We start from the raw sequence: 27,791 nt of genomic DNA, 5'->3' as shown, positions 1-27,791 counted from the left end.
ACAGGGATGGTGTTGGGGAGAGACAGGCGGGTGAGGAGAGGATGGGACACTGTGTGTCGGCTGGGCAGCTGCAGGGTGGTGGGTACAGAGGGACCCAGCCGCTCCACACTCCCCTCCGCAGCAGCACTGGCTCCCCAGCCAGGACAGGCATCACGGTCACCCCACCGCAGCACGGGAAGGCAGCACCAGGGGCACAGGTGAGGGGTTGCAGGGCCTTTATTCATCACACGACAAGCAGGCATGGTACAGGGGTGCAGGATGGGACAGGCAGGGGGCCCGTCATCAGGGCAGAAGGTGCCCTTCACGCGACCTTGGCATGGACTGGTGAGAAGCAGCAGGAGGAGAGGGCAGGGGAAAGCGTGGTTTTGCCCGAAGCACCTTGGGCTTTGCCCTGGGCTGGGCACTGGTGCGTGGGGAAGACAGGGGCAGAGGCTGGGGGGGGCTGGGGCTGGATCAGCCATCTCCACACCTCAAGCAAATTTTCTCCACTGCCTCTGCCAATCCCTTGCTAGCCCCGGCTCAGCCCCCAGCCCCGCGGGAAATGCGCAGCACCGCTATTTACAGAGTAAGACGGAACTGACCAATATTACAAATAATTAAAAGGCAGTTGTAAAAATGAGAAACCACATTCCAAATGTAGAGAGTCTTTTAAAAACAAAACAAAACAAAAACAACAAACAAACCCAAAACCCCCATTACCAATGAAAATGCTAAAAAACACCCCGAAAGGATCTATGTACAGCAGGAGATCGCCTGCAGCAGTGCTGCGCCTGCCGGGGTGCAGAGACCTGACTTCACGGCAGGCAGGGATGCTGCCTGGCCCCGGCTGCTGGTGAGGGTGGGCAGCGCCTGCCCCGCGCGTCCCGCACCCGGGTGACAAGGGTCCCCGTGGGGCCGGCCAGGCGCTGCAGGAGCAAAAGGCCATCGGTGCTGGGCCGGCTGGGCCCTGGCTGATGCTGGTGTGTCCGGAGACACAGGCAGTGAGTGGCCGTCGCGGAGATGCTGACGGAGGCTGCGACGTGGCAGTGATGCAGCCCGCCTGCCGCGGGCAGCGTGCGGCCGGACGGGAGGGGGCAGCAGCTTCGGCCGCAGGAGCGTTTTTTAAGTGAAGCTGCAAGATGACAGCAACGCGCAGAGGCCCTGGGGCAGCGTACACTGGCCCAGAGCAATGCACGGAACCCCTGGAGCAGTGTACAGAGCCCCAGAACAATGCGCAGAGGTCCTGGAGCAATGTATAGAGCCCCTAGAGCAAGATACACAGCCCTTGAGCAATGCACAGAGCCCCAGGAGGCACAGGCACCTGCAGGCAGCTCCACCTGGGCGAATAGCCCCGGCAGGCAAGCCTGAAAATAGGTCAGGCAGCTGCCTCTGAAATTGCTGTTCTCTCCTGGGGCTGCAGAGGCAACAATGCTGCTCTGCATGGGGCTGGGATGCAGCCCCCTGGCTCCAGGAGCTCTGCACCACCACAGGGACTGTGGCTGCTGCCCCCACTCCCTCCCTGGCTAAGGCTTTTTCTGGTGGTGACCGAGGGACGCATGGCGCAGACCGTTGGCCGTACTGCAGCCTCCCAACCCACAATCTCTTAATCCAATTGGTGCATCTCCAATATAGCTCGTTTCGGTATTTTTAAAATGCACTTGGTTTTACATTGCAGGCTGTCCGGAGTTGGGCAGAGCCAAAAGTAGAGGGGAAAAAAAAAAAAAAAGAAAAAAATGTATATTCAGCACTTGGAGGAGCAAATAACTACAAATGGCCCCAGGCAGGGAGGTGGGTGCAATGCTGGGGGCACCACAGCCGTGGCCCCTCGGGATGGCGGCAGGAGATACGCACGCACGAGTGCGCGCACACGCACACACACACACGCAGACACACGCACACGCACACACACGCAGACACACACATGCGCGCGCGCAGGCACACGCTGCCTCCCCCCACGCTGAGCACCCAGCGCCGCCGTCTCTGCAGCTGGACGAGCCAGGGGGACTGCCTGGACCCTTCCCAGCAGTGAAGGCCCTCAGCTGCCCCCCCACCCCAGAGCAAAAGGGTGGCCAGGGAGGGCCCCCCACCCAGCCCAGCCTGGGTGACCGCAGAGACCCTCCCCGCCTCCTTCCTGCCCGGGGAAGCACGCGCGGCCCCGTGGCTGATGCAACCGCACGGCAATCAGGGCTGGCAGGGATGCGCGGGGCTCGGGCAGGGCGGGCAGCGCTGGCAGCGCCTGCAGGGACCGGAGCCAGCACCCTCCGCCCCGGGGGCCAGCGCGGCATCGCGCCTCCATCCATCGCACCCACACGGCCTCCCTGCCGCGCTTCGCCCCAGCCCTGCCCTGTCTCCACGAGCAGCCTCCCTCCGCTGCTCTCCCCTTCTCGGGGCCCCGGCGAGCCCTCGGCACGGTGGGGTCCCAGCTGACATTCCCGGGGTGGTGGGCACCGGGGAGGACCCCCCAGTGCTGGCAGTGGCTCTGAGGGAGCAGGTCTCCGCACAGACGGGAGGTGAAGCAGCCACCCCGGCGGGACATCCCCGCGCGCCCCGGGGCTACCGGCAGCCTGCGGCTCCGACATCTGCTTCGTAAGCGTCCCCGGGGGCGAGGGGACGGTTAGGAGACAGATGCGCCCGCGCTGCCTCCGAGAGGGGCCCCCGCGGTGGGTGTCAGCGCGGGTGCTCTTCCAGCAGGAGAGTGGGTAGCAGGCACGCTGCGTCCCCCGGTCCCCTGTCCTCACTCACTCGAGACCCCCAGCTTCTCCTCCGCCCTGGGGGGGTCCGTGGGGTGCAGTTTGCACTTGGAGGGGGAATGGCGGACGGCGGAGCGGGATGGCCGGGCGAAGCAAGAAGTGAGGGATTGGGAGCTGCAGTCACAGGCCGTGTCCTGCAAAGACAGAACAGGGCACAGGGGGGTTAGAGGGGTCAGAGACCGTGTCCCCTGCCACGGTGGGACACCCCGAGGGGCACCCTGCCTCGTTACCTCGCTGGCTATAGCCGAGATGAGGTCGGGGTCCCGCAGGGCTGCATCCTTACTCCCCTGCCCGGGGGATGAGGGCTTGGGGTCCTCGCAGCTGCTCTGCTTGAGGACTTTCTTGTTCAAGACACGGGAGATGTTTTCAGCTGGGTGGTGGGCGGCTGGGCTGGGGTGCTCAGCTCTCTTGCTGCCCTCCTCCCCGGTGGCTTCCTTCTTCTCCGGAGGGGCAGTGGGGCTCTGTGCCCGCCCACAGACGTTCCTGAAGAACTCCTGCACGAGGCCGTACTTGGGGGCTTCAGGCTTAGCCCTGCTGCTCTCAGGGCAGCCCGGCTTCCAGATGGACTCGGTGCTGCCTGCGTGCTCCACCACGCTGAATAAGCTGGACAAGCCGTCATTGATGTTGCTGAGGACGGGGCTGTCGCGGGTGGTGGTGGAGCGAGCCCAGGCAGAGCCGTTCTGCTTGCTCTGGTGCAGGTTCCAGAGGCTCCTGTCCTTGGAGGCATCCAGCTTGGAGGAAGACCTCCTCTGGAGCTTTGGAGAGCCATATTTTGGGGAGCAGCATGGCCGCTCAATCCTGGAGTGGACCTTATCCAGGGAGGAGGAGATCTGCTTGCTGCGCACGGACACAAGGGAGGAGCTGCGTGGGGACCAGCTCTTGCCATGCACGCCACTGCCACGCGGCAGGTCAGTCTGCAGGCCAACGCTCACCGTCTGAATGGTCTGTGTCCCCACGTGGGCCAGCCCCACTGTCTGGCTGGAGGTGCTTTTCACCTTCCTCTCCAGTGAGCTGGAGCGGATGGCCTGCCGCACGCAGTTGGTGATCTCCTTCATGTCATCGCTCATGTTGCCAGAGATCTCCAGGTCGTGCAGCGACGGGGGAAAGCGGGGCACGGGTGGCACGGTGCTTTCCACCGTGCCACCATCCAGCAGCTCTCGCTGCTGCTTGGAGAAGTTGCACAGCCACTGGCTGTAGGTGCTCTCAGCACTGGCTGACTCCTCCGGCTCCTTCGGCTTGGCCATGGTGAACAAGAAACCAGGTTCGATCATGATCTTTCCCTCCTTGTTGTGCACCAGAGGTGCCTCCAGCCGCCGCACCACAGGGGGGCTGTAATAGATGCGGATCCCCGTCTTGTCAGGCGCTGTGTAGCTCCTCTGCATTTGCTTCTGGGCTGGGTCATGCCCAGAGAGGCTGCTTGCCCGCGAGTAGTCCCAGGAGGAGATGCCCACCTTCTCCTTGGCCAGGCTGTCGGGGGAAGGTTGCTCAATATTCACATATGTACAGTTTGAGGGAGGAACGCCGGTGCTGTCCCGGATCCCGCTGGGCAACAACTGGGCAGCTGCAGATGCCTTTTTGGCCCGGGAATGGTCACCCAGCCCCGGTGTGGTTTTTCCAGGGAGGTAGGGAGAACAGTCGAGCAAGCTTTCAAACTCTGACATGGAGGAAACGGACTTGGTCCTGTGGGAGGAGAGAAGACGGGGCTCACAAGGGGACTGGGCAGCAGTCTGGCACCTCACTCCCACCCCAATGGGACCCCTCCTGAGCACCCAAGTCCTGCTCCTCATGGGAGCCCTTGGCATCCAGGACCACCCTGGACCATGGCTGCATCTGCCCCCAGCTGCTGGGGCTGCCAAGCCTGGGGAGAGCCCCAAGCAGCCTCCTCCATGCCCCAGGGACCATGTAGACACCAGTGCACGTACCTTTTGAGGTTGGTTCCCTTGGCTTCTGCCTCAGAAATTGTCTCTTTGTCTGTGATTTTTTCATTGAGAGCCTAGGAGGACACAGGGGAAAGCTCTGGTGTCGGCAAGCACAGGACCAAAGCACACAGGTGGTCTGGAGCAGAGGCTGCACCCTGCTCCTCTCCAGCACTACTTCCCCCATGCAACCAGGCCTGGCATCCTGTTCCCAGGGCTAGATGGGGATTACTGTACCCATGTCTATTTTAAATAAAGTTTTTATAACCTCATGGAAGCCCTTGGGGTTCAGCCATGCTCTCCACCCTCTCATTCTCCCCAGCCCCTGGTGCTCCCCTTTGCAGCCTCATTTGCTGTTCAAGGGGGTGTTACTTGGGGTTCACAATGGGATCTCCCATCTAACCCTTAGCATAGACCTGAGCCCAACGAGCATCTCGAGAGCCCTCTGCCTGCTCTTGCAGACCTCTTTCCAGTTGCTGCTGTGCTTCTCCATTTCAGAGTGCTTCAGTGCCCATGGGTTGGCTCCTTTCTGCAACTGGAGAATGTGTTGGTCACTCAATGTGTGCAACATGTGCCCCTTTGGGCAAGCAAAAGCATTTGCTGCTTGCCCTCAGTGTGTGCCTTGAGCGCGTGCTCTTGGGACACACATGGAGGGCAAGTGGCAGAGGCTGGAGGAATATTCACGATGCGGGGACACCATACCTGGTTGATTTTGTTCTGCAGGTCCTTCGCTTGCTGCTCTGCCTGCTGCTGCTCCTCCTTGAAGCGGGCCAGGAGCTCCACTTTCTCCTGGTTCCAGTTCTTCTCGCTGATCTGCAGCTGCTTGGTGAGGTCCATGACAGCGCTGTAGGACTCGGCTAGGAGATGCTGGTGCTCCTCACGCTCCCTCTTCAACGCTACCTTCCAGTCCGGCAGCGTGCGCTCTGCAATCCCTTTGCCTGCCTTCGACTCCAGCTGCAGGGACATGTTGGTGGCTGTGGGGGACCCATGGCTCCAGCGTGGTGCTGGACATCCCCAGCAAAGGGGCAAGGCTGTGGGCACCCTGGTTCCCAGTGCAGACCCCGTGCTGCCTGCGTCAGGCAATAAGCGTGTCCCCAGGGCTGTGTTGCACAGCACGGCTCGCCCGTGGGCACAGCCAAGCTGCAGCCAGCCCTGGCTTGCAGCCACGTCATGCCACACGGCCCGGCAGACGGTCACCCAGTGGGACACAGGCTGAATGTCCTGCCTGCTCGTCTGTGCTCTGCCTGCAATCCTGCCTGCTGGACCTGGCTCCTGGAGAGGGGCAGCATCACCTGCAGGGCTGGCAGAGCAGACACCAAGGATGTTGCTGTTGCTGGCAGCCAGGAAGGCACCTGAAACTGGGGTGCTGCCACCACGGCAGCTCTCTTTTGGGGTGGGAGAGAGGGGAACTGGGGACTGCTACTGAGCTCTGCCTGCAGAAATCCTGCCTGAAAGGTGCCGGCCCCACTCTGGGGAGCGAAGCTGATGTACGGCCATGGGCTGCTGCCAGCACAGTGCGAGGGAGGGGAAAACCCTCATCACCCTGAAGGCAGGGCTGGGGGACTGGTGGGACTGCTTCTGCAGGCAGGAGCTTCCCCCGGTGCCGAGGCTGCCCTCCCTCCACCTCCTGCCCTCGCTGCAGACATACATCCCTCCCGCAGCATCCACAGGGATGCAGAGCCCCCACCTGCACCATGACCTGCAAGAGGAGAGAGCGCTTTGATGCTACTCCTAGATGCCTATCCTGGGGAGGGATGGTGAGCACGGGTACCATCCTACCCACCCCAGACAAATCCAGCAGAGGAATAAAGAGCATCCTCTGCTGCTCTGCAGTCAGATTTTCATGCCAGCACTGTTGCTATAGAAACTCGCCTGCTGGAGTGGCTGCTAATTGAGATTCCCACAGTGCCACCCCGCCTCCCAGCCCTGCCCAACAGCCAGCGCCTGGCACTCAGCACAGGCAGCCCCAGCCCCATATCCCCACCAGGCAAGGAGGAGCTGTACCAGCCCGTGGGGTGTCCAGGGCTCCCACCTGGGCGATGTGGCACTTGAGCTCGGCACGCTCCATCTCCCAGGCAGCCTTGGCCTTGGTGAACTGCTGCTGCAGCTCGCTGGCACCGCGCCGCTCCTCCCGCAGCTCTGTGCACAGCTCCTTCAGGGTCACCTTCATGTCTGCCAGCGTCTTGATGCACTCGTTGGGCTGCCGGGGGATCAGGGGTGAGCAGAGGGAGCTGGGGTCCCTTGCTGGAGGAGACCCAATGGGGTAGGAACCCGTGGGAGCTGCCCTCTCTGCAGCCCACCCCCAAAGGCTGCCCACCTGTGGGGTGAGGGACAGGGGGTGCCACCAAGGCAGGGAACCACCCCCTGGGGTGACATGCCAGGGGGGAGCATCCCCTTTCAGCCACGCACCCCGAGAGGAGCTGCTATCCCACACCATGCAGCTGCAGTGGGGGCTGATCCTGCCCACCCACTGGGCTTGTGGGGACCCCACTCACCGTGCTGGGGGTCCAGCTGTCCCCGGTGCACATCTTGTTGTCTGCCTGCTGCTGCGGGGCGAGCTCCTCCTCCTCCAGCAGCAGGTACAGCTCCTTCATGCTGTTTACCTGCAGGAGACACCATGGCTGGGGTGATGAGGGGACCCACAGCAGGAACCGGGGTCATCCCAGCAGCCCCAGGTGGGATGCATAGGCATGAGGGATAGCCCCTGGGATGCCCAACAGCGAGGTCTCCCCTTCATGGCAGCCAAGGTGGAAGCCCCTCAGCCCACAGTACCTCCAAAAAGTCCTCGCCCTCATTGTGCACCATCTTGCCCTGGCGCCAGTGCTTGAGGAACCACTTGAGCTTCATGAAGAGCAGGAGAAAGCTCTGCCTGAACTGCTGTGACTCCTGCACCAGCAGGTTCTTCTCCTGGCTCCAGAACTTCTGCTCCAGCCGCCTCTGCAGGTTCAGGCTCTGCAGCTCGAACTCCCGCCGCAGCAGTGCTTTCTGGTGGTCCTCCTTCAGCTGCAGAAAGAAGCACAGGCTCTGAGACAGGGGCTGGTGGCAGCGACATGGTGCTTCTGCCCCAGGGTCTGGGCTGAGCCTGGTGCCAACCCCTTATTTAACACCCCCGGGAAGCTGCCATGCCCTGGCAGCGTGCTGGGGACAGCAGGGTCATTGAGGCGTTGCCATGGGTAGAAGCCCTGCGTGGCTGCACACCCATGTCAAGGAGGATGTGCTCAGCCCCTGTGCCCCTTGAAGATGGGACATGCTATGTGTGCGGTCCTGGGTGACACCTGGGTCCCCAGGTGGGTCATCAGCCTGGGGCTGGAGGTGGCACAGCCGTGGGTGTGGGGACACCTGACTCCCAGAGATCAGGGCTGTTGCCTACTCACCTGGCAGATCTTCTGTGAGAAGTTGTCCACCTCGTCCTTCCTCAGCTGCCTCTCCTGCGAGAGCTGCTCCTGCAGTCCCCGCAGGCTCTCGTTGGCCTCCGACAGCACCAGCTGCAGCTCCTTCATCTGAAACAGCCCGGGGAGGGGATGGGGATGGCGGGCTGCGCCTCCCCACATCCCTTCCCAACGGGGCTCTGCAACTTCCCTTGTCCCCAGCCCTCAAGAGGTACAGCCCGTCCCCCAACCCGGCAGCCAAGGGGTCACAGCTCCCCAGCCCGTGTCATACCTCGGTGGCGTAGGAGTTGTTCTCCTCAGGCCGGCAGGTTTTGTAGCTCCGGGGATGCGCGGGGTCTGTGTCCTTGGTGTGGGGGATGCGGTAAGGGTCGGCGTCCCTAAAATCAGGCTGCTGCATGCGTGGGCAAGTTAATGAGAACAAACCAAAAGAGCGGGAAGAAAAAAAAGCCAGAAAACAAAACAATGGGTCTCCGAAACAGTAAAGAACTACAAGACAACAAAAAGGATGATGAGGAGAAGGAGCTTCATCACCATGGCGGGAGACAATGCAGAAACCAAAAGGAAACACAGGATGAGGAGACACGTGGCCTGGATTGTTTGGGGAAAGGGGAAAAAAGAGAGAAAGAGGGAAAAAATGTGCAAACACCAGTTACGGTGCCATGCAGTGACTGGGGAGACTGGGACCTGGGGCTGGTGGGACCACATGCAGAAAAATAGGACTCTGAACAAGTGAGTGTGCTCCAGAAAGGGGCTTGTGTCTGCAGCCCTGACCACCACCGGCCGACATCCCTGGCCCCTGGCACGAGCTGGCCCCCCCTGGGGAGGAGGGGGAAAGCAGGGCATGAGCTCCGCTGCTGCACAGGCTCCTCACTGGATGCAGGTTTGCCCTGGAGTCTTTGCTCTCCAAATTACCCTGCCTGGGTACCACTAGGGGCTAAGGCTTCTTGCAGCTGGGGTCCTCACAATTTGGGCTGCTTTCAGGAGGCTGCAGGCTGCTCTCCTCCCACCCAGCTCATCCCCAATAAGCAAAGGACTTTTGAGCTGGGGATGTTGGGCTGAGCCAGGGACAACAGCCAAAACACTGGTCCCTGCTAAGGCAGGATGGTACCCAAAGGCCCCGGCTGTGGGCAGGGCAGCCTCGGCACCACCAGCCCGTGCCGGGATGCGCCAGGATGTCCTTGCCTCCTGCCCTGGGCACACTCTGTTGGAGCAGAGTCCTACCTTGTTCCCTGGCATGCAGCGAGGTGTTAGTCTGGGGTTTGCTCTGGAGAGGCTGGAGGGAGGTTACGTTGGGGATCAGGGTTTGCTCCGTTAAAGCGGGAGGAAACAGGGCAGCAAATAAAGCGGCAGCTCCTGCAGGGGACATGGGAAGAAGCCCGTACCTGGAAGTCAGAGGCATGCTCCTTCTGCAGTCCCTCTTTGGTGGCATCGTGGCTGCTGGGGCCGGAGAAGGGGAAAGAGTCCGTGTGCTCCCTGAGGCCACTGGTGAGGTTATCCACCCTCCTCGCGAAGCAGCCCAGGTCCTGCTGGAGCACGCCCAGCCGCATGAGGAGCACGTTCATCAGCTTGGCATCGCTGGGGCTCTCGCCACCGCTACCCACCGCCTCACCCAGCAGCCCCCCCATGCACTCGTTGTCCAAGCAAGCCTTCAGCCCAGAGGTGAAGCCATTGGCATCTGAAATCAAGACATCGATCGCTTTGCTGACGAGCGCCACTTGGTCCCGGATGCCCAGCAAAGTCTCCAGGTCCTTGGGCTTGAGCAGGTTGGCGGGACCATCGGGCACCTTCCCACCACTGGGCACCCTGTCCTGCCCATCAGCTTCGCCGCTGCCCATCCCGTCCCTCCAGCCGGCGGTGGGGATGCACTGTGCTGAGTCGCCGGCCTCAGCATCAGTCTCCAGCATGGGCCGGGTGGTCTGGCAGGAGGCCAGGTCGCAGCGCTGGAGGTTGGACAGCAGCACACGGTTCTCGTACTGCAGCTTCTTCACCTTGCCACTCAGCTCGCTGATCTGCACCTTGGCTGTGGCCAGCTCCTCCTGCGAGGGCTCACTGACCACTGAGCAGCTGTCCTCTGACAGCGTCACGTCCAGTTCATGGTCCGACTTATACTTGGTCAGCTCATTCAGGAGGAGCTTGTTCTGGTCCTCCAGCTCCAGCAGCGAGCGCCTTAGCAGCTCAGCCTCCTCCTCCACAAACTGCAGGTGCCGGCGCAGCTCGGCCACCGTGTCCCCTGCGTCCCCGCAGCCTGAGACACCCACCAGGAACCGCACATCCTGCCCCGGCAGCTCTCTGTCCCCCTGGCCCTTCATGTCATCCATCTCCGCCCGCAGCCCACGGTTTTCCACCTCCAGCTCCACTATCCTCCGGCTGAGGATGTTGGCTTCCTCCTCCACCAGCTTCAGGTGGACCTTCAACTCAGCCTCCCGGGAATGGGGAGAGTCGGCTAGCTCCTCCACAGAGAGGGAGCTGTCAAGGTCCCCATACAGGGACCTGTACTTCAGCAGCTCCTCCTTCATGCCATCATTCTCCTTGGCCAGCTTGGTCAACTTCTTGCACATCAGGGCCGACTCCTCCTTGGCAAAATGCAGCTGGCACTTCAGGTCCGCACTGTCCTCCTGGGGACCAAGAGGACACAGGCATTACAAAAGTGCTCCCAGGGCCATGGGGACTCTGAGCCAACCCTAGGGACATGCTGCCCTCCCACCCTAGTAATCCTGGGGAAGCCGCAGCCCCCATTCATGGAAGGGAATAAACTTTGAGATCCATCCTGGAGGCTTTCAGGGAGAGCGCAGAGACAGGGCAGGATGCCTGGGCAAGGAGACCCAATGTTGTAGCTCCAGGAAGGACATTGAGCCACCGCCAGGGATGTGGGGACAGAGACCAGCCCTGCTGCAGCTTGATCCACTGCGGGGAGGAGGGGAGGGAAAGCTGTCAGGCTCCACAGAGCAAAATAAAAGCCATCAACAAGGTTTCCTCCCGAAAGCTAGCAATGCTGAAACAACTGGCACTGCTGCTGGTGCAACCCCCCTGCCAGGGTCTGCGCCTCCTGCTCAGCCCCCAGTGCTCCACCACAGGGCAGGGAAGCAGTGGTTTTGGCTGGAGACCTCCCAAAGTCCCAGCCCGTGCCCAGCTCGCATCCTTGCTGCCACCACCTTGCCAGGGGACAGAAAACCCAGGCAAACCTCCTGCATCAGCTTGCCGGTCCCTTCCCATGCCTCTTTGCTTCTTGGGACTGTTTTTGCACGTGTTTTTTTTTTTAAATTTAGCAGTTAGGATCTCGGCTGTTTGCCCAGGCAGACTGTTTCTCTGCTTTGGAAAGCTTTTTGGATGAGGGACCGGGATTTCCTGACGTCCAGCTCACGGCTTCCTGTGCCGTGGGGTCACTCGAGTGCTCCGAGCTCTGGTGCGGTAGCTGCCAGGAGGGGACCTGCTGGGCTGTGACCCGCACCCTGTGGCACCTGCTGGAGCCCAGGATGGGTGCTGGAGGCGGCCAAGCCCTTTGCCAGGTGGCTGCTGGCCCTGGCATCTCTCTGCCTGGTTGAACTCATCCCCTTTTCCTGCTTCCTTGGCTGGCAGAAACAAGCCATCCCCCTCTTCGGGTGCTCCTGACCTCTCAGCCCCCCAAGCTGTGCCCACATTCACCCCCCTCCAAACCCCACAGCAATTTACTCCGCAGACTTCCCAGGCTGCTCATATCAAGGCCAGGGGTGACGCGGGGGCCCCAGGAGTTTGGGGTGCCGTTTTACTCCCCAAACACCCCACCATGACCACAGGAACCACCCTGCTGCTCTTCTGTGCTTGAGCAGGGAGACATGGCCTCGCTAAGGCGCTTTAAAGCCATGCCCCCCCTAACGAGCTGCAGAGATTAGGGGAGGGCCAGTGCGGGCAGCTCTAGCTGCCGGGGCAGACATGACCTCAGTTCCTGTTTTTCCAGGGGAAAAAAAACCCACAGTAGTCTGACATGTCCCTCTGCCCTTTGGCATCACTGGAGGGACACGCACATCCCCAAAACCACCTGAGTGCTCCTAGGGTCTGGGGCAGAGCTCAGCATCGAGCCTGTCCCCCCCCCAGCTGTGTTTCTGGTGAGTGCCGATGCTCACCCAGTGCAGCCAGGCAGGAAAGGGGCCCAGAAGCCACCGATGAGTCACGAGCATCTGTGCCCGTGGTGCACCAGGCCATGGCTGCACTGGAAAGGGAGCAGCTGGCAGGGGCCACATCAGGGGCATTTGCACCCCGGGAAGCTCGGGGTTTGCCTTCCAGCACCGGCTCCTTCCTGGAGCATCAGTCCCAGCACAAAGCTGGGACCGCATCCAGCCCTGCATCCCCAGGCTGAGGGGTCCCAGCTCCGCGGGGGTGTGGGAAGCAGAGGAGGGTTTTACTGTGGCCCAGGGCTGGGGTGTGTTTCCTGCCCCGGGAGGAGGCAGATGAGGGGCTGCATTTCAGCCTCAGGAAGGGGGGTGATGGAGGGGCTCCCGGACAACCCCCTCTGCTTGGGGCACAGCCGAGTGTAGGTGCAAAGCCACAGTCTGCTCTTTGGCAGAACGGGGGGCGGGACTTGGGGACCATCAGCGGGCCTGAAAAGGCTCTCAAGGACGGAGTTAAAGGGAGATGATAAATAAAAGACAAAAGGGGGAAGTCTTTGAGGGCCTGGGGATCCTGCACGGCGTGGGCTGTGCCAGCAACGATGCAGGTCAGCCAGAAACCTCGGGGGTGCTCAGGGTCCTCAACCAAGATGCTCTCAGCAGCATGTGGCAGGAGTGGCTTTACAGGGTCTCCCTCTCTGCCCTGGCTTTGAGGAAGATCTACTCCCCAAAATAAACCTTTCAGGGCTTTTGCCTTTGAAAGAGGATTTTTCCAGTCTTAAAACACTTGCATTTCTATTCCCGCAACAGCAGCTCTGCCCCTCCGAGCCCCAGTAACAGCATTAGCGAGTCACAGCAGCTCAGCCCAACCACAAGTGACAGCTGAAATCCTGCCGCCCCAGCAAATCCCCCTCCCCGCGCGGCCCCAGCACGGGCCAGGGACACCGTGGCCTTGAGCTGCCCCCCACAGGGACCCTCAGCTCCCCCAAACCCCCAGGGCCACCCTCGAGCACGGCTGCTGGCACCGGCAGGAGGGACCCAGGCTGCAACAGCCGCAGCCCAAGAGCAGGAGCAGCTTCGCGGCGTAAAAGCCAAAGTCCTTCAGTTCCTTGCTGCAGTCCTGACACGGCAAGGGTTAAAGCCATCAGCCAGCCACTGATACTCCATTGATAAATGAGACAAGGGAGTGGTTGAGGACAACGAGGACGGCCCAGCGCATCAATCCCTCCCTTATGCTCTCTCTGAAAGGCAGGAAAGCCCTGCAAGCCAGGGGATGGCACTGCCATGCCCAGGTTTACTTCTGAGCCAGGAGTGGTCCCCAGCTGGCACCATGACCTGGGGTGCTGGTGGGCCACCGTGGCGTGCCCCGGCCAAGCTGGTGCCAATACCTGCACTGATGGTTTCTTCTCGGTCTTCCCGATGGAGCGAGACCCCCGCTTCTTCAGGGAATTCTGCAGAGAGGAGAGAACGAGCTGTTAGCCGCAGCGATGGCATGGCACTGTGGCACCGACAGACAGACCCAGCGTGGATAGACATTGATGCTGATTTCTCCAGCTGCTTGTGAACCCCAGGAAAACACCAGAGCCCCAGTGGGCTGAGGCCCTTTGCTTTGAGGGAGCTGGACTGGTAAGCATCATATGAGGTCTGGCCAGAAATTCCCCCCGCAGGCAAGCGAGCAGTGAGAGGCAGGAAATGAGCCGTGGAGAGGCTGAGTCACGGTCCTGTCAAGGCTGGATGGAGCGGGGAATCCAACCCCCAGGCCAAGGGGTGGCTCTTGGGGCATGCCAGCGTGGGAGCAGCAGATGATGATGTTCCCCATCCCCTCTTCCCCAAGCAAGGGACATGTCCTGGTCACAGCTATGGGTAGGGCTCCTCCGCAGGACAATGCTGACTCTGCCCTCACTGCTTCTGGTGACACCAGAGACAATCTCCAGGCCAGCGAGGACAGCTGGGAGATGGGGAGGCCAGTCAGAGCAGTAAGGCAGACTGGAAGGGGGGGAGAAAAGCAGCTGCCCAGAGCAAAGCCAGTTAGGAGGGCAGCTGGGGGAAAACCCTCAGGAACATCAACGCAGCCCCCCAAGTGCTGGCCGATCCGTGCAGCCACCCTGGACCTATTTCCAAGCTGGCGCTGAGGCCCAGCAGCCAAAGAAAGCAGCTGTGAAATGTAAGCTGCTGCCTGTGCCAAGGTGCTGGGCTCCAGGCTTTCCTATTAAGGCCACGACCATCGCTGGAGCTGCTGCTGCTGCAGAGCCTCTCCCGGGGGCTGGCTGTGCCACGTCGGCATCCCTCGCCCCCACCGTGCTGGGGACCAGGGCTGGCAAAGGGCATCCCCAGCCCAAAGCAGCTCCAAGCACAGCACCCTGGGGCAGACGGTGCCTGTCATCGCTCCAGCTTGGGCGCATCCCTTGGGGTGGCCATGCCTAAGGGTCTCTTCGGTCAAGCTCGATGTGGCAGGCTTAGCAGCGGGTACCTGAACCGACCTGCTCCCCAGGACGTGCCAGGCGGGGTAGAGCCTGAGGGGCAAATGCATGTGCCTTTGGGGATGATCTGCCCATCCCAACAATTATCCAATAATGGGAGAAGCCTCTTGGAAGGGAGAAATAATCAGCCCTGAGGGGCGAGCCCGGCCCTGCGCAGCCGCCACTCTGCTGGCTTGGCTGCTAACAAGCTCTGCCACGCTCTGTGCCCTCCAGCAGCAGCGAGGAGGTGGAGGAGGGCTGTTAACTCACTCCTTTGTCTAATTATCGCTCTGCAATCAGTGAGTAACCCCAATGCCCTTGCTTGCCTGGGGACATGCCACCCCCAGCTTGGGGAGCTGTGCTCTGGCATCGTCCCCCTTGGGCTCACGCAGCTGCAGAGGGGGGCTGTGTCCTGTCCCGCGCTCTTTTTGCCAGGGCAAGGCAGCAGCTGCCGCGCAGGTCTCCCTGCACGCTGACCACGCAACCATTTTCTCTGCCTGTTTTTCACACACGAGAGTCCTCCAGCCCAGCTCCTGCTGCTGCCGTTTGTTATTCAGCCTGCACTCGCTGGCTGCTGGGAAAGCCATTTCACGCCTGTTAGCGGAGGCTGTGCAGAGGAGGGACAAGATCTAGGGTGACGCTGCTCTGTGCCACCCCAGGAGAAGGGGGCTGCAGAGGGGATGGGTGTGACTGCAGCTGGGTCCTGTGGCTTGCCAGGAACCGGCCCCAGAGACCCCAAGCCGCGTGCTGGCTGCCTGCCCCGCGGCACAGGGAGGGGGCATTGCTGTGGGCAGAGAGCCCCCTCCCTGCATCATGTCCCCGTCCTCAGCGGGAGCAGGGCCAGAGCTCTGCCACAGCACATCTCCCATGCGCTGCCATGACAGCTCTGCCAGGGATGCTTCCCTAAGCTCCCCAGGGACCAAAGGCATCCCGGGCAGTAGGGAAGTGGGTTACAAGTGCTGCAACGAATCACAAGCCCAGACTGTCACCAGCATGCCTTTCCTGTCACCAAGGATGACATCCTCCTGTCTGGGAGCTGGTCCCAAACCAGGCATGGCATGGAACACCCTGGACCTGTGGGCACATGCGTGGCACACGGCTTCCCAGGACACTGATGAGATCGTGCACCCTCCCAGCTCCACAGCACCGCCAGGACATCCCTGCCATGCAGCCCCATGGCTCAGCATGACTTGAATCAGCAGCACGCAGGCAGGATAGGGCCAGCACCGGGCACTGTGCCAGGAGCACAACAGACTCCACACATCGTGCAGAGCTTTGGCCAGCGGGAGCTGGGCACAGCCCAGGTGGCTGGGCTGAGCAAGTGGCGGAGGACATATAAAGTGGCTCTAGCGCAGGCAAAAAGTCCTGTAGCCCTCCCAGGATGGAGTAGAGCCACCCCATGCCTGCAGGGTGGATGAAGCATGCCTCACCCAGGGCAGGCGCTGCTCGGGTTTCGCAAGCATCTGCAGCATGGTTTGGGTTTCAGCAATGCTGAGCAGGGATGGGGGATCCTGCAGTGCAGGGCCAGGACACCTGCTATGGGCAGAGCCTTGGGGATGCCTCCCAGTCCCCCTCACCTCTCGGAGCTTGTCCATCTCATTCTGCACCACCTGCTTGGCCAGCTCAGTCTCGATGAGCCGCTGGCGCAGGTCCTCATTCTCCTCCTCCAGCCTGATCCTCTTCTTCTCCACTGCCTCCAGCTCATTGTGGAGCCGCACAGAGACGTCCTTGGCCACCTGGGAACACAACAGGGCTTCCATCAGACTGGGCACAACACGCATGGGGCTGGGACCGCAGTGCCTGGGCACCTACAATCCTCATGCAGAGATCATCAGGTTGTTACTGAGACCCTTTGGAGCAGACACTGTGCTGGGTGACACCCTGGTCCCTGTGTGTGCCCCCTTGCTCGCATGCTGTGACTGCTGTTCCCCCTTCACCAGCTGCAATGCTGCTCCACATCCCCATCCCCAACCCAACCCTGCCTTTCCCAGTCCTAACATAATACTGCAAGATGCTTGTCACCTTTTTGTATTTTTTTTCCACACCATGAGGCTGGAAAAGCCCCCGAAAGGCTGGAAAACCTGGTGGGTAGCACCAGAGCAGGCAGCCCCTCACTACTGGCAGCAGCTGTGCAGGCCAGGAGAAAGCCGAGCTGCTGCATCACATTACAGAAGAAAACAGCAGCTGCCCCGGGGTGAAGGGTGCCTCCATCATCCTGGGCAAGGCCCAGGGACCCCCCCACTCCAGATCCCTGCAAGTGAGCAGCCCCTGGCATAAAGGGAGCTTAATGGCATGAAGTGTTCGCTCCCGCCTCCCGCATCTGTATGAAGGGAAAAATTGTCCCCAGTTCCCCCGGTCTCCTGCCCAGCCCGGGGCACGAGCACTGTGGAGGCAGCAGCAAGCCCCACTGTGGGCTGGGCTCCTGTTTCCCCCGAGGATGGGCTGTTCTTTCTCCCCCAGAAAGGGAGAACCTGGAGGAGGGTGTTTTTGGCAGCAGCACCCCAAGCTGGGGGCTGCTGGGTGGTCTGGGGAGGGGATCGGGCCCCCAGCAGGGATGGGCAGTGCGAGGTGGGTTCACAGCCCTACACTTGTGGCATGCCTCGGCTCTGGGACTGGCTGTTTTCTGCTCAAAACCCCGAAGTTACCCCTTGAGCAGTTGCCTGTCCCTGCAGAGCTGTCCCCAGCTGTCACTGCACCCCACTCCTGGCAGCAGCCATGTCGGTGAGAGCCCTCAGCAAACACTCACTGGCACCAGCGGCTCCTTGAGGGCCAGGGCTGGAGAGGGTGAAGCAATATCACCCCGCAGAAATGCCCTCGTGCCTGCCCCAGCCTGTGGTGCCGCAGTGCCCGGGGCTCTGCAAAGCTTCCCCGACAGCCGAGAGCAGCAGCCCCCAGGTCCCCAGGCTCCCTCCCCGTGCACTCGTGCTGCTCCAGCCCGCGGTGGTGGCCCTGTCCTGTCCCCACTGGTGCAGGATAAGGGAGCCCAGCCCTGGGGCACAGGATCAGGCTGGGCTCCAGCCTGCACAGGATAAACCTCACGTATGGCATTACGAGACCCCCTTCCTTGGGCAACACTGGCCCTCTCCACCCTCAGGATCCTCCCAAAGGCCCCCACGCCCAGACCACGTGTGAGCTGAAAGCACTGCTCCCCACTTCCCATATCGCCACTGCCAGCGGGGAATGGCAATGCCCCCATTAGCAACCTCATAAACAGCGCAATCCTGCAGAGCTCCCTGCAGCCCAGCATCCCCTGCCACCCCCTCGTCACCATAAACCACTCTGGGGGACATGGGGACTGCCTGGATGGGGATGTCGCCCTTCCAGCCTCACCTTGACGTCCTGCTCGAGGCTGTGGATGAGCTCGCCGTCCACCTGGCCCGTCTGTGCCACGCGCAGGCTGCGGCGCTCGGCTTTGCGCAGCCGGTACTGCAGGATGCGGCAGGTCTTGCTGGCCTGGTCCAGCTGCTGCCGGAGCTCCTGCAGCTGGTAGACATCCTCCTCCATGTAGACATCCCTCATCTCCAGCATCTCGGCACGCAGCTCCTCAATCTCATCCTGCGAGGAGATGTGTGTTAGAGGGGACAGACCCCACCGCTCGTTCTCCCCTCTTTTCCCCCTGGGACACCTCCCCACCATGGCTGCCCTGCCCTCCTCCATCCCATGAGCCATTTTCACAGACCTTCGACCCCTCGGGTCAAGCCCCATCCTTGCAGGAAAAGGGCTCAGAGCCAGCTAAGCACCATCACGCACTGGCAAGCCAGCCACCCGAGGTGGGGACAGCCAACACAGGCGCCTGTAAATATCTGCGGTAAAAGAAAGAGGAAGGTGGGGGAGGGAGAGGAGCTGCAGGAGCAGCACAGGCGGCAGCCGCGGCAAGAAAAATGTAGGTTGTCTTTGGAAAAGATGTGTCAGGGAGGCAGGCGAGGGAAGGAGGAGATGGCAGGCGAGGACAGGGGAGGCAACGCAGGGACACGAGTGAGACGCTCCCGGTGCTGGGGACCAGAGGTTGCCCCTTGTTTTGCCACCAAGGGGCAAATCGCTGGGCTGGGAGAGGCTCATCACCATGAGAGCTGATGAGACTGGAAAGGGGAGTAAGGGGGGACCCAGTTCAGCGATTTGCCCCTTGCAAATGGGATGACATCCTGCTGGCACCAGCGCTGACCCAAACCCTCCGCCGGGTCTGTGGCACATGACTGCTGTGGATCCCCTGCAACAGCCACAGTGCCACTTCCCCATCCAGCACAGGGCTACAGCCATTGGGGATGCTCAAGGACTGTCCCCTCGGGTCCCTTGGGACCCACACAGGCTGTGCTGCCCAAAGCTCTTTTCACGTCCCTGTGAACACGGTCTCGACCCAAATTCTCCAAGCAAACGCTCCAGTGGTCTCACCGGCTGTTCTCCTCGACAAGACCCAGTGGACCTGGCACGCTCCTGGGAAGGGATCAAGCATCTGTTTTCCTGCCAAGAAAGCTGCACCACTAAACACCTCCCATCACTGCCAAATGCAATTGCCACGAGATGTGAGGGGCTCACGCTGCTGCCTTGCACCGTGTCATGGCCAGGGAAGGGACAAGAGGAGGATCCAGCACAGGCAGAGGGGATGCACTGCCCCGATTCACCCCAGGCAGAGGGGGACAGGACCCCACTGCTCCCGAGACTGCCCATGACAATGACCTGAGACAGCAGCACCACGCCAGCTCTGCCAGGCACTGGCACTCTTGCTGCCACGCTCACCCAGCCCGGACAAAGCCCCAGCTGCAAGAATTCCCCCGAAAAGCAAAGCTGAGCCTGGCGAGGGGGGGAGGCAGCTGCGGGGACAAGTCACAGTCGCTCACTGTTGGCTTTAAACACTATGTGACAAATAAGGAACGTCAATTAGACAATCCCGGATTATCTCTGGGCCTAGGCTGCTGGAGCCTGGCGGCACCACGGCCACCAGTGTCCTGCCGCCCTCCACCGCTGCTTCTTGCTGGGGGTCTTGAGAACAACAGCAGGGCAGAAGCAGCCCCAAGGCACCGAGATGGGCAGTGGGGTGTCCCAGGGACACCTGGCTGGGCTGCGCCAGGGACAGCTGGAGACCATCCTGTAAAGGGGCATCACTGCAGGTATGTTTCCGAAACACTTCACGGACAGCTCAGGCATGAAACCCTCGAGGGACGGACCACACACGCCTGCAGACAGCCCTGTGACTGCTGTGATACACCGCAGGGTGACAAACCTGATGGAAACCCACTGCCAGCACTGCCCAGGCCATGGCCCTGGGGACACCAGCAAAACCCCCGTAAGCCAAACCAGCCTGGGGAGCTGGTTTATGGGATCTATTCCTTGGGAGTTTTCACGGGAAAAAATCCATTATGCACCGGAGGCGAGCAGCTGCTCTGCAACAGGGTGGTGGAAAACAACCTTTCGCCACCAAAGTCATGCGAACTGTGGCTTGGATATGACTGTAGATGCACATGGAGCTGCCTGCGTCCTGCTCCAGTGCTGACCATGCCAGCTCCCGCTTGCCATGCGGCTTCCCCAGGCAGCAGCCGAGCAGGGCAGGGAGAGGGACCTTGGAAAAAACCCAACCAAACCTCACATTTGCTGGAAGGACGCCTGGGCTTGCCATGCTAAGAGCTGCTGCTTGTTTATACCTCGGGCTGTAGCAACCGTTATTTTACAGGGAGGCCATGTCCAGCACGAGCTTCTGAGCGGCTCTTTCGTAGGGTGCTTCCCCAGGGATCAGGGCTGGAGGGGTTTGCAGCCAGGCCAGCACTGGGGGGGGTGGGGGTGGGAAAGCAGTGCCTCCCTTTGCTCCAGCTGCAGGAATTCACCCACACCCTGTAATGCCAATAAACCCCTGAGTGGCTGCAGCCCAGCAGCTGCACAGCCGGCCCCAAGCTTGCTCCTCAGAGGCAAGCCGTGCTGCTCAGCCATAGTAACTGGATTAGGAGTGCAGAGCAGAAAATGCCAGCAAACTGGGAGAGAATTTAGGATGGCAAAGCTGACCTCCTCTGTGCCAGGCTGCCGTGGGTGGCACAGCCCCACAGTGTCTGGAGGCAGCGCATGGGGTGCAGAGAGGACCCCTTATGGCTTTGGGGGTCTGTGATGGCCACTGAGCCTCACCCTTTGCATCTGCACATTTTTTCTGGAGTTGATGCCCAGCTTAGCAAAATCAAAGCAAAAAAATCCATTTGGATGGAGGTGAGGGCTGAGCCAGCCGCAAGGAGGAACCCCACAGAAATATCCCCAGTTCAGGGGGGCACTGTGAGCATGAAGCACCATAAGCGACGCTAAATGAAGCGTGAAACAGAGACAAGGACAAGATAAATGACTTCTTTCCCACACAACTGCCCCTGGGGACTGCCAGGCTCCGCCACTTGTCCCATAATCAAAAAGGTGCCCATCCCTATGCAGAGTCAGAGCCTCCCAGCACCCATGGGCCGCTCGCCCCCTCCATCCTCCAGGGTTATCCACCACTGCATCCGTGCTCACCCCATCCCTGTCGCAGCAAAGATTTTGTGGTGTTTTCACACTAGAAGTCACCTGTCTTGGAAAAGATGCTGGGGATCTGCAGTCCAGGGAGACTTGTTTCACTGCCCAAGGGACAACAGTGTGCAGGAGCAAACACCCCACTTGTGTTTGCAGGAGCCAGGTTACACTCGATGGAGGAATCCAAGAGACAAGATAACTTCAACCATCTTCACGCAAACCTCGGAGACACTGTCTCTCCTTGGGAAGACTATTCAGGAAACTAAAGAAGCAGTAAGGTGGGATGCAAACTGCCTGGGTCCAGTTCAGACACACACACACACACCCCCGGTGTGTTTTCACAGCAGAAGGTGACAGCTACAGCCCTGTCCACGTGACCATGCCCACTTGCAGGACATCGGCACCTCCAGGCAGGGCAAGACCTGGAAAGGGCTGAGCTTTAGGGCGATGGCCCTGGCAGGAGAGGGACCAGTGGAGAAGGCTGAGCACACCCCAAAATGCAGATCAGACCCATCATGGGTTGCAGCAGCAGAGTTAACCCTTTAATCTCCTGCCCAAGAGGAGCTGCATGCTGGCTTAGGCGCCTGCAAGAATGCAGCAAGCTCAGACCAAGCCAGGGGACTTGCGCTGTGCAACGCCTGCAGCTCCTCAGCAGGATCCGCTATCTTTTAGAAGCGGAACACAGCAATGGATACAAAACAGGATCATGCAAATAACGACATGGCTGGCTGTCGTGCTGCTGCCAGCGCATACACCCTCAGCTTTGGCAGCCCCAGGCTCTGGGGTGCAGCCAAGCAGCAGCTGCCTGTCCATGGGGGACGGACGGGCGGCTCTCCGGGGAGCACGGCCCTGCCTGCATTCACACCCTCCACCCACACCCTCAAACCCCAGCGCAAGATGCAAACAAGGAGAAAGGGTGGAAGCTGCCTGTGTGTTTTGCATCGATGCCTTTGTGCAGAGCTCGGGGCTGGCAGCGGCTGCGCCCGCCGGAGAGCCTGCAATCCCTCGTGCGAAGATGGGGATTACCGTCCAGGAGCAACAAGCACTGCTTCCTCTGAGATTACAGGACAAAAGCAGCAGCTTTCAATTAACTCTGAGCCCCTGTCAGACAGAACAGGGAATTATGCTAGGGAAAAATATAAAATCAGAGGGGATTTCAAAAGGAAATTGCCCAGGGTACCCAGCATGTCCCCTTGCCAGCAAGGGGGTCCCAGTAAACGCAGCTCACCCCAAACCCATGCCAGGGTGCAATGGTTCAAAGGATGTGTAAGGCACACCCATGCGTCATTGTCACACACAGGGGTTTCCTTAGGTGCACTAAGACCAGCTCTCGCCCAGCTCTGACAGTAAACATCATCCATCCTTCCCTCCATGTCACGCCGGAGCTCGATGCAGCAGCCCGAGCTGAGCCCTGCCCCTGGCCGGCACGCCAGCTCCCACTCGGCAGAGAGCACAGCACGTCAGCGGGGGAAAAAAATCAACATTTCTCAGCTTTACACCTGCCCCCATAAATTAACAGGCAAACAGCTGGGGGCTCTCCGCAGCCCAGCCCGTGTTGTGCAGCATCTGAACAGGCGAGAGGCTGCAAATCCCTTTCCAGAGTGACTGCTGGAGCAATGATACACAGCAGAGCTCTGCACCCCGGCTCTGCCTGTGGTTAGCGGGACCCCCAGGCATGGTCCCTGGCCCTGTGGCCTGGCAGGATCCGAGCAGCAGCACGGCTGGGACCCAGCACCAACCAGGCTGCCCAGACACAACCTCCAGGTCCCCTACGCAGACCCTGGTGCCCCTGTGTGATGCCCTCAGCGAGCCCTCGCTGGTGCCATGCACCAGTCCCCAGCCGCCTTGCAGGAAATGAGGCACCCATCCACCCACCCTACCTGCTGCTACACAGAGCTGGGAAACGCACCCAAACCCTGAGGGACACAGGGTGATGCAGGGCAGGGAGCAGGAGGGAGCAGGCAGGACGGCGCTCCCAGCGTTACCTGGCTCTCACCTAAGCCCCTTCCAATGGAAAGGGTCTGCGGGCATCCCCTCCCCTTGCTCCAAACCCTCTCCTGTGCCCACTCTTTGTCTGCCTGTCCCTCCGCAGCTGCTGCCGTATCGCATCTCACATTTTCCAGCCCACTGAGCAGGCCAGGAACTGCTCTCCATTGCATGGCTCAGCAACGGCAAGACCCGGCAAGGACACCCAGAGATGTCCCCTCCCTCACTAGGCATCCAACCTGCACGTGAGAAACCACCCTTTTTGGAGAAATGCTTGAAATAACCCATTTATGGGGGGTCACTGCAGGTGCACACACCTGAGAGCAGGGCAAGAGGAGACACCAGGCCAGGTGGTACGCTCAGAACAGGAGAAGGAAGGCAGAGCCTTGCAAAAATCTGGGTTGCAAAGGGAAATGGGTGAAGTGTGCTTAAACATGTACATTTTATTATGGCAGCCGAGGAGAGATGCAACATGAGCTGGCACTGTTACCGAGGGCTGCGATGCACTCTGCTAGGAAGCTCCAAAACCCTGTGTGCATCACATGGGCGTAGTAGCACCACACATGTCTGGCCCATGCCAAAATCCTCCCACCCCTAAAATTCCTCATTTCTTTTTAAAAACACACGAGGTTTTAGCTGGCTCCAATGAACAAATAAAAAAGATACTAATTTGCAGCTACTTGGGTGAGTCCTAGGAAACAAGTCATCTCTGATAAGGTGATAACGCCTCTGATATTCACCCACACCTGAGGGGAGGGGAGCTGCTGAAGCCAGGGGCCATCCCTGCAGGGTCCCTGCGTGCTGCTCTCCAACCTGGGCTGCGTGGCAGGGCGGGTGATGCCGATAGCTTGGGTTAGGGCTTTATTTTTGCCGTAAGGCCCCAAATCCCCCGATTTTTAGCACAGACAGCACAAGCCAGCACCCTGCTGCAGCCCAGCACAGTCTTCTGCTCCTTGCTGGAGAAACCAGGCAAATCTTCCATCTTTTTTTTTTGGAGCACAAGGGGTGCATGCATCTGCCTGTGGCTTCTGCCCAGCTGGAGCCAGGGTACCACCCCAGCAGTCTCCTGCTCAAGCGTCAGGAGAAGTGAGCGACAAAACCGAAACATGGTTATAAGCCGGATGCACATGTCAGGGAGGAGACCCATGTGCTGGCGCGAGCGCACATAGATGTCACAGTGAAGAAACCACCAGCATCCCCCTGGTGTTTCTTGGTGCATGCCTCCAGCAGCTCTCAGCTCTCCCCATGGCTCCTGGCCAGGGGATTTCACTTGCCACCCCGCACAGCAGGTAAATAATCACACCCCGCACGCCTGCAGCTTGCCAGAAAGAATATCACGTGGAAACGGAGGAAGCAATTGCTCAGTTCGCAGGAACAGCAGCATTTGCACGCGTGTTCTTGGAAACCGGAGGGGCCTCATCTGTATTTTTCCAGCTCTCAGTAAATCAAAGCCCTTAAGCTCTTGCTGCTAATTCTGGCAGGAGTTGGGACACCAGCTGTGAACCAGGGCTTTGCTAATGGACAAAGGGCCTGACTGAGCATCTTCCAGTACGTCACCCAATGCCTAGCTCCCACCTCATAGCTATAATCCCAACACATTTACAAACTTTGGCACCAGCGGTTGAGAGCTGGCCTGACCTCCAACCTGTGACATCCAAAGAGCAGCCAGCGAGAGGTGGCACCTACCCCTGAACCCCCCAGCAGGTGACTGCACCAGCATCTCATCCAGAGCTCTACCTTGAAGAAGAGCAGAGTGCACAAAATGCCTGCAACCCACTGGGACACAGCATCTAGCGGGTATTTGTGCCCACCCTGCAGCAGGCAGCGTGTGCCAAGGTGCACCAGGTCGATGTGTGACCGGAGGCGGAACAGCTGTGTCCCTGTCCCCACACAGCATGTCTGCCCTGGCTTTACCATGTGCCTGCCACACACCTGGAAAAAGGCCCCGGGGAACCAGTGGAAAGAAGCAAGCTGGAAAATCTCCCCAGGGTCTGGCAGCATCAGTAGGCAGGAGAGCAGTGGGGAGCATCCCACCCTGTGCCAGGCTGAGCTGTGCCCGGCTGCACGGGGTCAGGTCATGCTATGCTGTATCCCAGGATGTCAGACTGGGCTGGGCCAAACTGTGCCATGGCAAGCCACACCAAGCTGTGCTGAGCACAGCCGTGCCATGCCGAGCTGTGCCTTGCTAAGCTGTGCCAGCCCTGGCTGCGCTGAGCCTAGCCACGCCAAGCTGGGGCCATGCTAGGCTTGGCCATGCTGTGCTGAGCCAAGCTGCACCCATCTATGCCATGTCAGGGCAGGTCATGTCCTGCTGGGTCCTACCAGGCCAAGCTGGCCCACATTGTGCCAATGCATGCCCTGTGCCAAAGCGTGCCATGTCACCCTGAGCCAAGTGGTGCCCAGCCACGCCGCACCACGGTGGACCATGCCCAGCTGGGCCTTGCTGTGCTGGAACAGGCCAGGTCTTGGCCTCAGCCGTGCCATGCTGTGCCAAGCTGAGCTTTGCCCTACGTCCTGCTGGGCCATGACAGGCTTAGGCAAGCCATGCCCTACATCCAGCCATGCCACACTGTGCCGAGCTGAGCCAAGCCCAAGCCCATCCCCAGCGCGCCAGGCCATCCCCAGCTGTGCCATACTGCCCTGAGCTAAGCCCAGCCATACCATGCCAAAGCCACGCTCACTGATGCCGTGCTGGGCTGAGCCATGCCAAGCCCTGCACCCAGCCATGCCATGCTGCCAGCTGAGCCCGGCCAGGCTACGCTCAGTGGTGTCGCCAGGCTGAGCCAGGCCATGCTGGGCTGAGCTGTGCCCTGTGCCCAGCTATGCCCAGAGATGCCTCACTGTGCCACGCTGTACCTGGGGACGCTGTGCCATGCTGAGCTGTGCTTTGGGATGCCATGCCATACCATTTCCAGGGATGCTGTGCCATGCTGATGCCCTGGGATGCCACTCCATGCCCAGAGATGCCACACCATGCCATGCCAAGCCCAAGATGCTGAGCCACGGTGACCCCTGTCCTGGGATGCCACGCTGTGCCATGCTATATTGCCCAGGATGCTGCACCATGCTGAGCCGTGCCCTGGGATGCCACACCGTGCCATGCCGTACCCAGGGATGCTGAGCCGTGCTGAGCCGTGCTGGGCCGTGCCCTGGGATGCCACACCGTGCCATGTTGCACCCAGGGCTGTCGTGCTCCGCTCCCGCCCCGGGCCGCCGTGCCCCGCCGTGCCCACCTTGAGATAGTCGTTCTCGGAGCGCAGGTCCTCCAGCTCGCGGAGCAGCCCGTCGGTGCCGGCGTCCAGCAGCTCCTCGGTGAGGTCGGAGAAGGCGAGCGAGGTGCTGAGCTGCAGGCGGCTGCTGGCCATGGAGGCGGCCGAGGGCTCCTCGGGCAGCGGCGAGGCCTCACCGCCCGAGGGCGGCGGCGGCGGGGCGCTGCCCGGGGACTCGCCGTCGCTGCCGCTGAGCCCCAGCTCCAGCGAGAGCAGCTTCGCCTCCTCCGAGGCGCTGCAGTCCGACACCTCCGAGCTGCTGTCGGTCAGGCCGGGCCCCGGCCCCCCCGCCGGCCCCGGTCCCGGCCGCCGAGCCCCGGCCGCCGCCGTCTCCGCCCCGCGGCACCGCCCCTTCGCCCGCAGCGCGCCGCGCCCCGCCGGCCCCTTCCCGCCGGCCCGGGCCGCCGCCGCCGCCCGCTTCTCGGGGCGCCCGTCCTTGCCGCCGCCCGCCCGCCGCGGGTGCGCGCCGCCCGCCGCCAGCCGCGGGGCCGCGCCCGGGTGCCCCCCGCCGCCGCCGCGCCGGCTCTTGGCCAGCGACCAGCCGGGCACCTCCTTGGGGCGGGCGGGCGACGGCGCCCGCTGCGGCTTCTTCTTCCGCTCCGGGAGCGGCGGCGGCGGCGGGGCGGCGGGACCCTGCTCCGCCGGAGCGGCCTCCATGTCCCGCTGCGCTGCGCTGGGCTCGGCCCCGGCTGCGGCTGCGGCTGCGGCTCCGCCCGCCCCGCCGCCGGGCGGGGACGCGCGCGGGCGGCGAACAAAAGGCGGCGGGGGGGGGGTGGGGGGGCGGCCGTGCTGGCGGCAACAGCGACCCCTCCGCCCGCCCGGCGCCGCGCACGCCCCCCGGCATCCCCGGTGGGTGAGGGGCGCCATCATCCCCCCCCACCCCGGGGCGGCGGCACCCCCGTGGGCAGGGGGTCCCCGGGCGTCTGCGGCGGCACCGGTCCTTGGGGGCAGCCTTGTCAGCGCCCGTGGGGGTGAGGGTCCCTGAGGCACCCCTGGGGGTACCCTCACGTGTCCCCTGCAGAGCGGGTCGCTGGGGCATCGCGGAGGGGAAAGGGTGCGCTGGGGTGTTGCGGTGGGTGGGGGTCCCTGGGAGAACGCGACGGGTAAGGGGTCCCCCAGGACAGGTGGTCCCCAGGGCGTCCTCAGCAGTGCAAGTTCCCTGGGAGTCCCAGTAAGCGCAGGTCCGCCGGGGCAGGCTCGGAGGTGGGGGTCCCCAGGGTACCCTGTGAGTGACGGGTCCCTGGGGCACCCCCGTGGGTAGGGGTCCCCCAGGGCACCACAGTAAGCACAGGGCATTCTTGGAGACAGAGGTGCCCCACGTACCCCATGGGTAGAAGGTCCCCGCGGCACCTCTTGGCAAGGATCCCCTGAAGCACCCCCACGGCTGGGGGTCCCCTGGGACACCCCCCCCCCCCCCCCCCCCCCCCGCTGCCCAGGGCCAGCTCCCGCAGCCGGGGCGCGCACAGCCCCGCACGGTGACTCTGCAT

General features: G+C 61.6%; 1 protein-coding gene across 3 annotated transcripts; it reads right to left on the bottom strand.

The window, feature by feature from the left end:
• Positions 1-1,623: 1,623 nt before the first annotated feature.
• Positions 1,624-26,642, bottom strand: SOGA1 (suppressor of glucose, autophagy associated 1). Of its 3 annotated transcripts, none has more exons than XM_040609023.1 (15): positions 26,269-26,642; positions 17,906-18,130; positions 16,153-16,311; positions 13,505-13,567; positions 9,417-10,649; positions 8,306-8,425; positions 8,020-8,145; positions 7,418-7,648; positions 7,141-7,248; positions 6,678-6,845; positions 5,348-5,599; positions 5,109-5,180; positions 4,652-4,722; positions 2,960-4,409; positions 1,624-2,863 (listed from the first exon to the last, which is right to left on the bottom strand). In XM_040609023.1, the coding sequence occupies exons 1-15, from the start codon at positions 26,398-26,400 to the stop codon at positions 2,714-2,716; spliced, it is 4,560 nt and encodes a 1,519-aa protein (XP_040464957.1). In that variant the 5' UTR covers positions 26,401-26,642; the 3' UTR covers positions 1,624-2,713. The 3 variants fall into 3 exon arrangements, with proteins under 3 accessions (XP_040464957.1, XP_040464955.1, XP_040464956.1); XM_040609021.1 differs by having other exon boundaries at positions 8,306-8,422; positions 26,269-26,511; XM_040609022.1 differs by lacking the exon at positions 26,269-26,642 and adding an exon at positions 21,104-21,618.
• Between the last annotated feature and the right edge of the window lie 1,149 nt (positions 26,643-27,791).

The sequence above is a fragment of the Falco naumanni genome, chromosome 10, assembly GCF_017639655.2.
Source record: "Falco naumanni isolate bFalNau1 chromosome 10, bFalNau1.pat, whole genome shotgun sequence".
In the NCBI taxonomy this organism is placed as follows: domain Eukaryota; kingdom Metazoa; phylum Chordata; class Aves; order Falconiformes; family Falconidae; genus Falco; species Falco naumanni.
The sequence above is the reverse complement of the archived record's forward strand: the minus strand, read 5'-3'. Positions and strand labels throughout refer to the sequence as shown.